The sequence below is a fragment of the Scleropages formosus genome, chromosome 12, assembly GCF_900964775.1.
Source record: "Scleropages formosus chromosome 12, fSclFor1.1, whole genome shotgun sequence".
NCBI lineage: Eukaryota > Metazoa > Chordata > Actinopteri > Osteoglossiformes > Osteoglossidae > Scleropages > Scleropages formosus.
In genome coordinates this window covers 25,861,077-25,877,213 of record NC_041817.1, presented here as the reverse complement: position 1 = coordinate 25,877,213, position 16,137 = coordinate 25,861,077, and the positions used below count along the sequence as shown (strand labels likewise).

The 16,137-nt window shown below is 44.5% G+C and overlaps 1 protein-coding gene across 1 annotated transcript; it reads left to right on the top strand.

The window, feature by feature from the left end:
* Window positions 1-2,468: 2,468 nt before the first annotated feature.
* LOC108930762 (enhancer of polycomb homolog 2) lies at window positions 2,469-15,008 on the top strand. The gene is made up of 14 exons (XM_018746175.2): window positions 2,469-2,868; window positions 4,385-4,544; window positions 4,809-4,954; window positions 5,079-5,285; window positions 5,563-5,711; window positions 5,951-6,080; window positions 7,706-7,891; window positions 8,280-8,369; window positions 8,971-9,119; window positions 9,242-9,576; window positions 12,530-12,660; window positions 12,854-12,998; window positions 13,332-13,653; window positions 14,394-15,008. The coding sequence occupies exons 1-14, from the start codon at window positions 2,716-2,718 to the stop codon at window positions 14,464-14,466; spliced, it is 2,376 nt and encodes a 791-aa protein (XP_018601691.1). The 5' UTR covers window positions 2,469-2,715; the 3' UTR covers window positions 14,467-15,008.
* Window positions 15,009-16,137: the final 1,129 nt, after the last annotated feature.

The following is a 16,137-nucleotide window of genomic DNA, read 5'->3' as shown; positions in this document are numbered from 1 at the left end:
ACAATGCCAGTATTTGTAAAGTACTGTATATGTATGCACCTGAGTTCGTGGGCTGCTCATGGTGTTTGTATCCAATGAGGAGCATGCCGAGGTTCACCAATTCCATTTGTTCCTTATTTTTAAATTTAAAAAAAAAAAGTCACAGAAGCAGCAGTGTGATGTAAATGCTGTCAATGTTGGTTCCATAACATTAACAACCAATATTACAATTACTGGTCCCTTAAACTTGAATTTTTTTTTTTAAACAGACATTTTGGTTTATATTAGTCATTACAGATATTTAAAGAGAAATTTTTTTGCATATGAAAACTTATATATATACACAAAATCTTTCTATGGCAGGAGTAGTTTTATTTTAAAAAGCCGTGCTTAAAAGTGCAGGCAATCCGAGGTGGTGATTTTGTTTTAGATCATTCTGTGGTGTGTTAACGGTTCCAAAAGGGATTTACAGAAAGGTATTCATTGCATTCAGTTGCAATAAAATTATATTGTATTGTTTGTTCTATTTCAATTATATGTTCCCTTTATTTATGGTTTTGGTCATCGTTATTTGTTTAGCTGATGCTCTTCTCTGAAATGACTTACGTCGTCAGGTTTGTACACTAACCTGTTCACACTGATTTATGCATTTGCAGAAAAGGGTCACTTCTACTGTACTCAATTCAAGGTAAGTAGCTTGATGAAGGATACAGACTTTTTGGGAAGGGGATTTGAACTCGTTTGATTCCAGAGTGACAATTGTAACCTCTACGCCACCTGCTGGGTCCATGGCAATCCTTTTTTTGTTAAACCTTCACCCTGACCTGAGCAGAAGAGGGTGAATGGTAATAGAATGTAGGAAAACTCATCATTTCTGCTCTTCTCCATATAGCTCAGAACCTCCCACACTGTAAAACAAAAGAGGATCTTCCCACAAGTGACTCGTGTCCCCTCAGAACTCGGATAACCTGCGACCCAACATCCCACCGGCTGCTCTCCCCTGCGGAGCACGTTTTTTTCACCGGACAAGTACAAATTTGGAGCACAATGTAAACAACCACCAAAACGCTCAACTTGACACAACAGTACAGCTCAATCGCTGCTGCTCACTTCTAAGGGAACCTCCCCCCCACGGGTCTGTCCCTCCGTTCACACTAACTGCCTAAACTGCACCCTTACAGGTTGTGTGGTTGCATCCCAGCTTTTGGACTACATGCTGATCCAAGTATACAGGAACTTGGGATTGATTCCAATGGTTGTATGGAGCTTTTCTTGATGGTGTGCATATATTAGATGTGAGACACACACACACACACACACACACACACACACACACACACACACTCGTAGCAGTTTATTACTGGCCCACCCAGGGTGCTTCTACAGTGCAGTTCGAGAGGTCATCACAACTTACACTCATGTAACAATAAAAACCACCTGTCATTTGTGTAGGATGGACAGTGTCCTGTGGCTCCTCCTAAGGGACAGCTCACTGCTTCTTCAAGCACACAAACTAATATTAGTTTATTGTATACAATGCATATTGTATTGATTCATATCCATCTGTTTTCACCTCGCATACAGCTGGTTACGGTTTGGCACTTGCGTCTGTATTAGGACACATCCTGTTTGTGCAAATTAAAGTGCTATGTGATGTACTTTTTCATTCTTTATAGTGGGCAGCAGGTGGCGTAGTAGTTACAGCTACTGCCCTGTCGTTAAAGGACACTGGTTTCAGTCTCATTGACCTCAAATTAATATAAATCACACACCCAGGATGGGACACCAGTCCACTGCAAGGCACCCCAAGTAGGACTTGAATCCTAGACCCACCATGTCACTGTGTCCCTTCTACCTTTAATCAATACAGTAAAACTTACCTAGCAGTATAAATGAGTGAATCACTGTAAGCCCCTTTTCTGTACGTCAGAAGAGAAAAGTGTCAGAAAAGTATGTGACTGTAAAGCTGTCTTCAAAGTGACTTAGTGTTTGCACAGGTTTGGGCCAGCAGGTGGTGTGGTGGTTCGAGCGGACATCTCTGGGGCTGTGGATTCAGATCTCGCCTCCTGTTGGTAAAACATTACGCCTTCAGGGAAATCAATTTTCCATGGAGAGAAAAATGCAGGAATTGATGACAAGGGAGTAAACGCTCAGGTCTAATGTGGGGTGGGGGGGGGACTAATATCCTCAAAATTTCGTAAACTAAGTTGTAAAACGTGATTTATTATAAAATATATATATTTGTACTATCCCTATTTGACTAGTCAATGTTTAATATAAAAAAAAAAAATGTGTGGTGTTATGACATATTTGCCGCTGTTAGTTCTCTTTCCATATTTGTAGAGCCTCTACGGACGTGATGATCGTACGAACCGCTCGGAATTCGCCACTAATCACACGTTGCGTGCGCGGGAGCGTCGCCCTCGCGCCGTGCACATTACGCACGGACCCGCGAGCGCGTCGCCGTGCCGCGGTGCCTGACGGGAGAGCTTCGCCGTTCTCTGGAAATGTCCGCCATGTTTTTTATGGCGCAGGGAGCGGATCGACCGAGGGGAAAACCGGTTTAAATCCAGTCACATTCGACGGAAAATGGCTTCTCACGCCGGATTGCGAGGCAACGGGAGCCCGTCGGTTGGACGGCGGTGAAAAGCGAGCGCTCACCCGTCGCCGTTCGAGAGAATTCGGCCGGGATTCATGTTCCTTTCGCACGCCGCGCTAGCGAGATAGGCGACGACAATGAGCAAACTCTCGTTCCGAGCGCGAGCGCTAGACGCCGCCAAACCTCTCCCTGTGTACCGCAACAGAGACCTCCCGGACCTGGGCGACTGCGTCTCCATCAACCGGACCGTGCCGCAGATGCCCACAGGCATGGAGAAGGAAGAGGAGTCGGTAAGGCAGTCTTTTCAAATTATATTTTATTATGCTTAGAATTAGCGAGGTGTCGGTATTCTCAGAGAGCGTACGTCAAGACATCAGCGTAACACGTGTGCTGGGAATGCGGAGGCGGCGTATCCTACGTATATTTCGCAGCGCGTCTCGAGTTTACGTTTCCGCCGTAAGCGTCGGATTTTGCGTAAGTTGATTGTTTAACCAAGACGAGTGACGTAGTTCGGAATGCGTACGGGGTTCGTAAATCCCGATTGGAGCGCGTTCGTTTGGCCCGTTCGCTCCTGCGCTCGGGAACCGCGGTGGTTTGCGTAAGAAAGTAGTGAAGGCAGCTTCGGCCCAAGTTGTTTATCTATTAATGCGTGAATTTTAAAAGCAGCGTTTTTGAACGTCCTCAGAAGTCGGCGAACTGCCCCCGGTCACGTGGTGAGCACGTTTGCGAAAAAGAACAACCGTGTCCTCTAAACCCGTACGGCGTTACCATGGTAACACGTGCGGATGCTGATGAAGGTGTCCCGCGTGTATGAACATCCTCGCTGCTGACGTCACTCAGCTGCTGACGTCAGTTGGGTCCCGACGAGCGTTCACGTTCTAGAAATTCCAGCTTTTAAAATGTTAATGTTATGTATTTTTTTTCTTGTATCTCATCATTCATTGGCAGGGATGTTTGAATTGATCACTTTTTTTCCTCTAGAAGAAAAGCAGGTTATGATTAGTAAAATTCAATTCCCTCCAGTTTTGCAGAGCTCATTACCCTAAAATGACCTTTTAGTTTATAGTATATTAAAAGTTCATAGATCTGAGCTCTGAAGCTGCTTAGCAGCATTTTCATTTTCCATCAGTTACTGTTGGGCAGTCAGGTGTTGTGGGTTTGAATCCCCACTCCCACAGTAATAAACTTGATTAAGGTACTTACACTGAATTGACACAAGAAGGAAAAATTACCTAGCTGTATAAATGTGTAAATTTATTATGTAGCTTACTGTAAAGAAAAAAAAAAAGTCCTTTTTGACAAAGGAGTTTTTTAAATGGTTAATAATTAACAGAAGCAAAACCAACATGTATTGATCTGGGTGTAATTTAAAAATGGAACGCTTTCAAAAGTGTGTATTTCCAATTTACAAGCAGAAAGATGAAATGAGTAATAATTATGATATATCTCCACTAAAAATAATTTTGGCTTTTTTTATGAAATCCACGTATAATGGGGACCTTTGTCAAGCAGATTTGTTGTATTTCTACTTCTGTAATTTTACAGGTTAAATCTGGGCTAATTGTTGCATGTTTATTAGTCCAGGCTAATTTAGGGCAGCTGTCAGTTTTCTGCCGGACGTACTGTGGACTACAGACATCCACTGTGTGCGTAACGTACAAGGGCAGTTAGCAAACTCATCTAAGAGCAGTTGCATTTGGTTTCATCAGCACTGCGCTGTGCCTCGGGAGCTGTTACGGCAACTGCGTCATACGTGTGATGCGTTTGATTTGGGGGGGGAAATGACCCCTTTGGTGTTTCTTCCAGGAGCACCACCTGCAGAGAGCCATCTCAGCACAGCAGGTGTTCAGGGAGAAGAAGGAAAACATGGTCATCCCGGTACCCGAGGCCGAGAGCAACGTCACCTACTACGACCGCCTGTACAAGGGCGAGTTCAGGATCCCCAAGCAGCTCATACACATTCAGCGTGAGTGCCCTCTGACCCGGAAGGAGATTGAGTACAGCCTATTAGACAGACTATACACATCAAATAAAAGCTCATGCAAATTGCCTCTGTGGGTGGGCTTTTGTGGTCTTTCAGTATCTGTGGTTTGTTTCCACTCAGACTTTCACATTTCAAATCGCATTTGGACTAAGTTCCACAATTGTCCTGTTTATTTGTTGGGAATCACTCTTAATGCCTTTCCCTTTCGGTGCCCCATGATTCACCTCTTTCCCTTCCACGATCCAGCGTTAAGTCTGGACAACGAGCAGCCCGATTACGACATGGACTCGGAGGATGAAACGCTCCTGAACAGAATCAACCGAAAGATGGAGTTAAAGCCGATCCAGTTTGAAACCATGGTGGACAGGTTGGAAAAGGCCAGTACAAACCAGGTATTGTTTTCACCTTGTGTTCTGTCTCTCTAGCTGTGTATCTTTGCCGAGGTCTGGCTTACATGCTAGCTCTCATTCTGCTCTTCTTCTCATTTTGGTCTTTGCTGATTTTCTCTCTCTGCAGATTGTGAGTTTTCAAGAGGCTAAACTGCTGCTGAATGAAGACGACTACCTTCTGAAGTCAGTGTACGACTACTGGGTGCGGAAAAGGAAGAATTGTCGGGGGCCTTCGCTCATCCCGCAGGTCAAGCAGGAGAAGAGAGACGGTTCTACCAACAACGACCCCTACGTGGCCTTCCGCCGGCGCACGGAGAAGATGCAGACACGCAAGGTGAGCTCCGTTCTCCCCGCTGAAGAAACTAAATCTGCCTGCAGGAGCGTTTCACCGCCTCTGTTATCACATCGTGTCCTTTAAACTTTTAAATCTGTGTGCATCATTGTCCTTTCTTTGACATCAACAGAGGTTTATTTTGATGTTTTTTCCCTTCAGTTTCCCTAGGAATTGCCTCTGCTATCACTTTTATGACTTGCTATCTTTACCTCATTTTTTTCCTCCTTTTTTTTTTTTTTAAAACCCAACCCCTATCCCCCCCCCACTTCCCTTTCAGAACCGCAAGAATGACGAGGCCTCCTATGAGAAGATGCTGAAGCTCAGGAGGGAGTTCAGCAGGACCATCACTATCCTTGAAATGATCAAGCGGAGAGAGAAGTCCAAGCGAGAACTGCTGCACCTCACCCTGGAGGTGGTGGAGAAGAGGTATGGCTGTTAGAGCAGCATCCTTTTTGTTTTTGTGCTGACAGTGAAAATCTGTGTTACTACGTGATGTCAAATAATGATGTGCGCCGACACTTTGTATGCTGGCGGGTCGTAAGTAAATAAACCTGTTTACTCACGGTGATTACTAACTTTTCTCATGTAGTTGCTGTACAGCTCTAAGTGCCTAAGGGACCAGCTTTGAGTGAAAATGTTTCTCTTCTGTGTGTGTTTGAATGTAGATACCAGCTTGGTGACTTTGGAGGAGAAATCCTTAATGAAGTTACTGTCCCTCGGACCGAGAAGTCCATCTGTAACACTCCAGTATCGCTGCCTAATGGGAATCATCACAAAATAGAACGTAAAGTGAAGGTAATACCAGCACTTGGATTTACTGCTTGTGGGTACTGTGTTAAGAGTGAATGAATGTTGAATCCACATTTCAGCGGATTCAAAAATATATGAATATGGTGTATATTCAAAGATATCTGAATATAGTGAATTCAGTCCTGCTCTAATGTGTGTTTTAATAAAGTGCTTTGGATACAGGAAGAGTGACACAATGCACACGTTTTGCGCGTGTGATTTGGGAAGAACGTGATGGCAGACTGAAAATTCAGGTTGTTGCTACACATTTGTTGCATTTACTGTGTTGTTTTGCTCTGCTCTCTTCCTGTATTGTTGGAGTGATGAGTGTAAAACTGCCTTCTGGTAGAGATTGTGGAAGTAAAACTATAATCCTGGAACTGAAGTTGGACATTAGAAAGAGCTTTGAAAGAAATGAGTCAACAAAGTGTTGCCGACGGCATCTTTATTCTTTTTTTTTTCCCTTTATCATTTATTTCCAATGTATTTTTGTTTGGTTTCTGCTGCGTGGGATGTGGTATGAGTTTCTGTAGGTGATGAATGCACTGTTTCATACACTCTGCTCCAGTCAAGGCAGTGGTGGTTCAGTGGTAAAATTCTGACCTTCCAATTAGGAGATCTGGGTTCGATTCCCAGCCAGAACAGGGGATCTTATGCATGAAGGGTAGCAGCTAGTATAGCGGATCTAGTCGCCTCCTTTGGACTCGGAGGTCGTAGGCTGTAATCTGAGCTCCTGCCTAAAGCACCCTTGATCGACGTACTATCCATGAATTGATGCAGTGAATGTTACCCAGCTGTGTAACCCAACACATGTAGACTATTGTAGGTGGTTTAAGGTTGTTACTTTTTCTACAAAGTGTCAGATAAATGGAGAAATTTAACCTCATTTTGCTCTAAAAAATTTATGTGAACTGCTATAATGTGTTTCACTGGAACTTGAAAACTGTTGCAACTGACTGCCCTTTTTGAAGGTATTTCCTCTGAAAAAAACTTGGTATGTGATGGAATTCAAATGTTTTTGGCGGATCCGGGATCCGCTGAATTATATCAATGCTTTTTCTGTAGATACAAGTTTGGGGGGGCGGGAGGAGTAGTCAAAGCAGTGCGGCTCATTATAAACTTTATTTTATATGTACGTGCACTGACTGATAATGATTGTACAGGACTACTACAGTGCAGTACTACACGTGTACACTGCTAGTATACATTTATACCGAATCACTACTCGGATCATTTGCGCCTATATTCACGCAGTGAAATGCATTTTTCCTTCTTTGGAAGACTTTACATACCGCGTATGTCATTGTGGTTTTTGTGTAAGTTCACACATTTGCAGCTTGTTTTGTGTTTTTAAGTTGAAATACTCATACTGACATAAATGAATGCTTATATTTTTACTAATATTTAATCTGAGCATAAACAATTGTTTTCTTGCTGAAAAGGAAAATTGCTCCTGTGTGTAAAGTAATAAATGTATTTATGTGTATTAGTGGAAATGATACTTTGCATTTTAATTTTCATTAAAAACCACATTCACATCCATGTGGATTTGAAAGTTTAAGAATGTGGATGGGAATTCTTAAGTTTTTGCTCTGTACACATTAAACTTTCAAATGTTTTTTGTTTTGCAGCCTCAGCACCATATTTCAGTTAAAGATGAACTGCATTTTGACTTTGTTCGACCAAAGAAGAAATACCCAAAGAAAGTGAAACTGGACACGTTTGCGCAGCCGCGCACCGATCGACAGTCGGCCATCAACAAGTGCGACATCAAGCAGTATGACTTTCACAGCTCCGGGGAGGAGGACTACCCACAGGTGGGTCCACGGCAGGGCGACTCGTAGCCGCCACGAACACCGATGCTCACTCTCTCGCCCTTTAGTTGGGCGGTAGCCCTGGTGCCTCGCAGCTCCTGGGTTCTGGGTTTGGATGCCGGTATAGATCCAGCTCGGACTCTTTGCAGCTTTCATGTTCTCTCTCTGTGTTCATGTGGGCTTCCTTCATGTGCTCTGGTTTCTTCCCACAATTCAAAGACGTGTTTCAGGTGAATGATTGTGACTGACTCTAAATTGTCCTCTAGATTGGGGGTATTGAAAATTCAAATTTTATTCCTTTAATTGTGTCACTGAGAGCATGTAACATCAGGGTTCAGAGATTGTTTGTTTTTTGTTTTTTTTTTTTTTACCCCCCCCCCCTTCTTTATAGGTTCAGTCTCCCCTCTCGGAACCGGATGAGGAGACCGATCCTGACGGGCACTTTGCTTTCAGACGCAAAGCGGAATGCCAGTACCAGGCTGTGAGTTACACAAACGTCTCTGCTAAAGTTTGGAAGGAACTTTTTTCCAGCTGTTTAGCTGCTGGAAATTTGGACATTAAAATGGGGACAGCAGGGGGTCTAGTGGTTAGAGCTCTTCCCTTACACTCGAAAGAATTGGTTTGAATCGCCTTCATCAGGCTACTCACCCTGAAACGATACAGTAGAATTTACCAAGCCGTGTAAATGGGGCAGCTGGTAATGTAGTGATTAGAGCTGCTGGCTTTGGACCCAAAGGTTGTTGGTTTGAATCTCGTCTACTGCTGTAATACCCTTGAGCAAGGTACTTACCCTGAAATTGCTCCAGTGAAACTGCTCAGCTGTATAAATGGGTGAATAATTCTAAGTCACTTGGGGGGGGGGGGGAAGAAGTGTCAGATGAATGAATAAATAATACGAGTAACATTAAAAGGTGGAAAGCAGATGTCCTTCTCTGCCTGCATCTCAGCAGCACTGACAGCTCAAGTGATGAGAGCTGGAACGTTCCACTTCTCACACTGGGGCCTGAGAGGCAGGAAGCAGTTGTATAAGAAAGCTGTGCTGCTGAACTTGTTGGTTTGAACCTCTTTCCCATCCCCACCAGCCCCTGGAGGAGCAGCACTGCAGCGTCCTGTGGCATCACCCCGAGCTGGCTGGGTTGGAGGCACTGCATCACCGACACTGTCTCACGGTGCTCTCCGTGCCCCCCCGCTGCGTGGGCCTAGCCCGCCGGAGGGTGGGCCGTGGCGGCAGGTACACTCTTCGCATGTGTTCTTATTGTCGTTACAGCTTACCATAGGTGTGTATAGTGTTAAAGAGTGGGAAAAGTCAGAATAGGTTTCTCGGTTTCTTAAAACCATTTTCCCCATTTCCAGGGTGATTCTGGATCGGGCGTCCTCAGAACACGACCACTTCCTGAAGCAGCTGGAGCTGGACGCGTCCGTTTCCGGTGCCAGCAGCAGATCTTCGGACATCACGGACACTTCCAGGTTTACCAGCGCTTCCAGAGCCCTGCCGGGCCGGGCCGGCTCGCTCCAGGACATTCTAAGCAATATTAAGGCCTGCCGGTGGAAATTGTTCCGACCGCAGCCTAAAGCGCCGAAGGACAATGAGCATGAGAGTGAGACGAGCAAAGCAGGACCGGCTGTGAACGCCGGTCTCTCTGCAGCCACTGTGACTCTGCTGAACACGTCCAAAAACGGAATTTCAGGTGAGGCCCAAAATTCCACTCTCTTTTTCAATTGAGCTGTGCAGCTGTTTGTAAATGTCTTGTAGTTTCCAAGACTTACCACACAGTTTTTTCTTATGAACAGTGGCATTTCAAAGATATATTTTCATTTGTTTACTCAATCTTGTTTTCTTATGTTTTCAAAAACTAGTCTGTTGCAGAGCAAAAGCAAACTGCATCACTTACCGAGCCAGTAGATGGCGGTATAGAGGTCCCAAATAGAATAGGAGCGTGTGGCGGCCTCAATTCACTTTGCCTCCACGGTGTTTACGGATCACGTCTGGTGTTCCTCAGTGTTGGTCATCTAGTGCAGTGAGAAGAGGGACTTTGCGCGTATTTATGGGGATGAATCGATCAACAGTAAACACTGATGCAGGAGTGTGTGAAGGTGACAGGTTATTTTCAGTTGTTTAAAATCAGCGTTCACTTTAATGTAGTTGAACCTGTTGTTTACAGAATCTACAAATGGCGGGGCGGGGGCTGGTAGTGTACTGGTTAGAGCTGCTCCCTTTGAACTTGAAGGTTCCAGGTTTGAATTCTACCTCCAGCTGTGGTACTCTTGACCAAGATACTTACCCTAAGTTACTCCAGTAAAATTGCCCAGTTGTGCAAATGGGTAAATATTTGTAAGTAGAGTGGCATTGTGACAGTTAGTTACAAGTAGATTATTGTTGTTAGTCCCTTTGGCGAAAAGAGTCAGATAAATGAATAAATGTACATAAAACATTAAAAAGTTAAGACCTCCTTTTATGGAGTAAGTGAAAGGGAATCCCTTTGAGGCTCCAAAAAAAAAAAAAGGCAAGGAGCAAGCTGATCCCACTTGTGCTGCTGAATTGAGGAGTCAGTGTATTACAGAAGCTCCAGAATCTCTGAGCTGTTTGCCAGCAGAAAAGTGATGCAGCAGCTGCCGCTCGTAGACGCCATCGCCGACTCTGACCTTCCATCAGGAGTTTGAGGGAAATGGGGCTCGCGTCCATAATGACCGGCTTATGGAAACGCTGGCTGAACAAACATGTTTACGGTCACGGGAACGGGTGAGATGTAGAGTCGGCGGCTCGAAGCACGCTGAGGATAAATGTGCGAAAATATCTGCCATCTTACTTGACATTTGGATTTGCGTCAGTTGGATCTGATGACATTCTGTGTGTTACGAGCTCTCGCCGGCGATGAGCTGCCTAAACCTGGAGAAGATCTGATAACTCGCTGCTAATATTTCAAGAGGAACCTTAATTGTTAAAGCAACCATAAAATATCATCAACACGGCCAGTGCTTGGAGATCCTGGATGTGGGGGGCGGGGCGAAAGAGAGAAGGAGCTGAGAAGATCAGTGGGTACGGTGTTTCTCAGAGACTCTTTCTCCAGCATGGTGGCAAAGCTTGATCCTTGAACTTTAACTCGTGAAGAACTGTCAGACTGCGGCGCAGACGTGTTTCGCCACAAAACAGCGGTTTTTTTGTCCTCTTAAAAGTGTTCAACTGCTGCATGGTCACCACCCTAGTGACTCTAGGAACTCTTTTTGGGCGCCTTTACAAATGGTCACTATTTGTAGCGCAGCAGCCAGGACGTGCATGTGATCGATGTGTCTGAAGGAGTTTCACGAAGCGCTCGTTTGCACATTACGGGAAATTGTGCGAGAAGCATTTTTCGGACCTCGCGGTCCCACATCGAACTCCTGCAGCCGGGGCGGAAGTTGTCGATTGGCAGTGAAAATGGTGAGAAAACTGGCCATGCAGGAATGTGCAGATCTGTAAATCATCCTTTCAGTGCATTATTATGCTCTCTTGCAAACGTGATCCCAAACTTTTATGCAGGTCGTGCCAGTATGGTCATTACCTTCGGCCGCTTATAAATGATACCATAATTTAGATTGTGCAATTATTACGGTCGATCAGTGCAGTTTTTCATCTTGGCTGTATCAAAACACACCATAAACCAATTTTGATTGTATATCGTCACCAGGAAATGGACTTGTATGAAAAGCTAAATGACAGCAGGTAATGAGCTCATCTGGAGCAAAACAAAGAGCAGTGTTTTCAGCAAATGTGACCAAATACGGTCAGTCTGCTTCATGTGGTCATGTTCATGGTGCTTATTCCTCAGCCAGCAGTTACCGCAAGGCTCAGTTTACGAAGGGGGGGACATTTCTGCAAAGGATCTCACTCTGAGTGCAGAACAGAACATCTGAGATGTAGGAAACAAATGTTACATTATTTAAATTGCGTTTTTTTTTTTTTTTTTTTTTTGTGTGTGTATTACATTTCAAGGAAGTCAGGCTTCATAAGCACATTGCAGCAGGTAAATATTTTATTGCACCTCTAAGGAGCTGAAGTCGGATACAGCAGTTCTCTGTTACAGAGACGTACCGACTTCTTCACTTTCACTTTGGAATACGATTCTATTCTAAATGGGCGGGTCAGTAAACAGGACTCTAGAAATAATGGGTGTTCAGCACAGCGCCCTGGGCAGAAAACTGCAACAGGCGCTGGATCCTCCCACAATGAGGGAAGTACATGATGGGTAGCTGAGAACTGCAGGATGGCTTATTACTCCAGTAAAATTACCCAGCTGTATAAATTGGTAAATAATTGTAAGTAGCTGAACATTGTAAGTCACTTTGGAGAAAAGTGTCAGATACATGAATAAATGTAAATAAGAACAAACGATTGGATGAATAAAAGCTATTTTTCTCCGGAGATAAATGGCACAGTGTAAGTTTGGGCATGAGGCTCATGTACCCTGTTGTACCCTGTAGTACCCTGATGGTACCTGGCTGCTGCTGTCTTTTAGGTGTTGGATGAGCAGGCCAGTCTAGAGGCGTGTCGTGTGTGTTCGATTCTCTATCGGGGAACAGGTGAAGGTTGAGCTCCTTTGTGCGGACCGTCCAGGCAGGTGCTCCCACTGAAGGAGTTCTCTCGCTCTGTTTCCGTGGCAACAGGTTGCATCACAGAGCAGCAGTTCCAGAACCACCAGCAGCAGCTGGTGCAGATGCAGAAGCAACAGTTGGCTCAGCTGCAGCAGACACAGCCATCGGAACGACCAGCACAGCCCCGGCACCCCAGCACACAGGTAAGAGTCGCTGTCGTAAACAGGAATAATGCTCATTTCGGCCGTACTTTTTCATCGTCAATTCAGTAAAGTTCCGTTTACAAATATTTTAATGTGCCGAGTGAAGAGAATTAGAAGGTCTCTGAGCAGTTATTTCCTGGGACCTGGTGCGAGCCGCACTTCAGTGTTATTTCCTGGCTCCTCCGTGACACAGGTAAGGGGCCCTTCCGGTCCCACTTCGAAGACCCTTGATTCAGCCAGCGCCCAGTTTGCTGCGTCCGCTGTGGTCAGTTCTCCCCAGACCAGCAGGGAGGGCAAGTTGCATGCTGCCAGTGTCAATGGTGTTCTGCACACTTCAGGTACGTGGGCCACTAGGTGGCACAGTGGTTAGAGCTGTCCCCTTGCTTCGAAAGGATGTGGGTTTGAATCCCCACCCCTGCTCTAGTACTCTGATGAAGATACTTCAGCTGAATGGATACAGTAAAAATGTAAAAAAAAAAAAAAATTACCCTGTTGTCTACATGGCTAAATCGGTGTGAGTAGCTTAGTGTACAAAGCTCACTTTGTAAGACGGGAGCGCTAAAGATAAAGAAATAAGGACAACAATGGAAAAAATGTACCGGTCAAACAACTGTTACGAGACATACGTCACTTTCTTCCTGACGTCAGGAATCTCATCGTCTCTCCCTTAGGGACCTCAAAACCTTTTCATACGACCAGCGTGACCCTGAGCAACGGGCAGGTGCAGCTTTTGCGGACGGTTCCCAGCAGCGTTGGCGTTAGCGGAGGCTCAAGCCAGCTCCTTCCCACGCTCTACACTGCGTCGCACCAGTCCCTGCCAGGACCCGGCACCACCCACCTCAGCGGCGTCACCGTGGTGTCCCCCGTGCACCTGCCCCTGGGCGTCCGCAACTCCGCCCCTTCCCCGTCTGCCTTAAAGCTGGCCACTGTGGCCACCACCCTGGACCGCGTGGCCAAGGTCACACCCAGCAGCGCCATCGGGAGCTTATCCAGGTTCCTCATGAAACTCTTTGAAATTGAGTTTATTATTGTATTGTATTCAGCTTATTTTCAAGCAAAGCACATTTGCACTTAGAAAATAAAGCTATAATATTGTTGCTCTTTGACTTATTTAATCAACTTTAAGCAACATTAAAACAAAGTACTGAGAACATAAGGGTCGTCTCCACGCGCTCCTGTGTCGATTGCTGTATCAGTTCATCCAATAAACGTGTAACATCCCTCATGTTGTTAGTGGCCACCAGCCGGGAGCTGTAAACACTGTGGAAGTGAGTTGAATTCAGATGGTCTCATGCTCCTGTTCTCTGTGGAAGCTCTTTACTGCCACTTCATCTTTTGCCATGGAGGGTAAACACAGTTGGCTTTTGCTCTGCCACAAACAGAATTTATAGATATTGGAAGAAAATACAGTTATTCAGGAAAATGTATTTTTGAACATTTGGAACTCGGTGGTGACAGGAGGAGCCAGAGTGCTGTGCCATGTGAATGCATATGTAAGGGGTGGCAGGTGGCATAGTGCTCAGAACTATCACTTTCACTCAAAGGTCCTGGGATTGAATCCCTGCTCTCACTGTAGTACCCATTGTCAAGGTACTTGGCTTGAACTGATTCAGTAAAAATTGTGCGGCTTTATAAGTAGCTCTGTGCGCAAACCTCACGTTGTAAGTCATTTTGCCAAAAAGTGTCGGGTAAATGAATAATTAGTGTTTAAAACCCTTTGTGTTCCTTTACAGGGAGACAAACGAGCCTGAGAGACTGGCTCTGAACGGGATATCAGAGACCACAGTGGCCATGGAGGTGACATAACCCTGAGGGAGAACCGTGGTAAACCGTGGGACAAGCGACCGTGGTCTAGCCGGCATCGGAGTGAATGGAAATGGGGGTTCGTCTGTGTAGAGGAGCATTTCCACTGACCTGTCCTCAAGTGCAGCATATGAGCGCGTCACATTTGTCTACATATGCGTACATATATATGTACACTTGTACATTTTGTAAAACTGGGAATATCACTACTTTGTAAAATAGTACATTTGTATCATTAGTATGTTACTTCTGTTACTTGAAGTCTAGGCACCTTGTGCTTTTGCACTTGGAAATGCAAAATGAGTGGAGAGGGTTTCATGTGCACCAGTTCAAGGTTCATGCGCATGACGGAAGATCCAGCATCCAGTTGTTTTAACTATTTATTTTGCCATGTTTACATTTTGTATCTTGTACAGACAAATATGATTTTTGTGTCTATGAAACATGGAGATTGGTAACAGTTCTTGTACTTTTTTCTAAAAACAAAGTAGTTCACATGAATGGATTTAGGTTTCACTGATCAGATGTATTGGATATGTAGTTCACTGGCATTTTCGTTTTTTTTATATATATATATATTTTTTTTTTTTTTTTTTTTTTTTTTTTGTTACCTTCAGACAAGATGAGGAATTGGCATTTTAGTTGAGAATTTTTTTGTCCATTTTTTTTGTTTCAGTGTAAAATGGTTTCCAGTGTAAAGACAAACTTGTTATCCATAGGACCTATTTATTAAACTTTTTAAAGAGTCAAATTTATGCATTCTACATCAACAGTGTGCAGACGTTAAAGGAAAAAGACATCTTTTAATATATTTGCCTTTTTAAACATGGGGGGGGTTAACGCCAATAAATGCTACACAGGTATTGACGGTTTTATCTGTTGTGTATCTCTGTCATCTTGCTATTTATTGGAGACTGACTTTGAGAGGTAGTGTTTGGGTTTTTTTTTTTTTTTTCTCCTCCTCCCTCCCCCCCCCACCCTTTCTCTTAAGACCCGCTAGACAGGTAGCAGCTGAGGAAAACGTCTGAACTACAGATATCCTGTTACCCGTAGTTCAGCCAGTTTAGTGACTTCATGTATGAACTGTAGAAACATGGGGAAAAAAAAGTATTAGTTTGTGCCCCCTCTCATATTTTCCCTGTTACTTGTTCTTGGGGAAATAAAGAAAATGAAATGCTGGGAAATACAGACGAATAGGATGTTGTATCAATGTCTTTTTTCCTTATTTGAAAAAAAAAAAAAAAAAATCTCCTTATTAAAAGGATTTTAAATTACAGATTGGTGTGTTTCGGTTTTGTCCTCTGGTGAGAAACCCCTCTATATTGCCTTCAAACTATGGAATGAAACATGGCACACGTTATTCTATTATTACTATTTTTTACGGCTACTTTTCTGTTGTTACTATTATTAATGCTACGATTTGGACACTGTTTTAAGATATGGGGGTGCGGTGGCGCAGTGGCGCAGTGGGTTGGACCACAGTCCTGCTTTCCGGTGGGTCTGGGGTTCGAGTCCCGCTTGGGGTGCCTTGCGATGGACTGGCGTCCCGTCCTGGGTGTGTCCCCCTCCGGCCTTACGCGCCTTACGCCCTGTGTCACCGGGTGGACCCCGTATGGGACAAGCGGTTCTGAAAGTGTGTGTGTGTGTGTGTGTGTGTGTGTGTGTGTGTGTGTG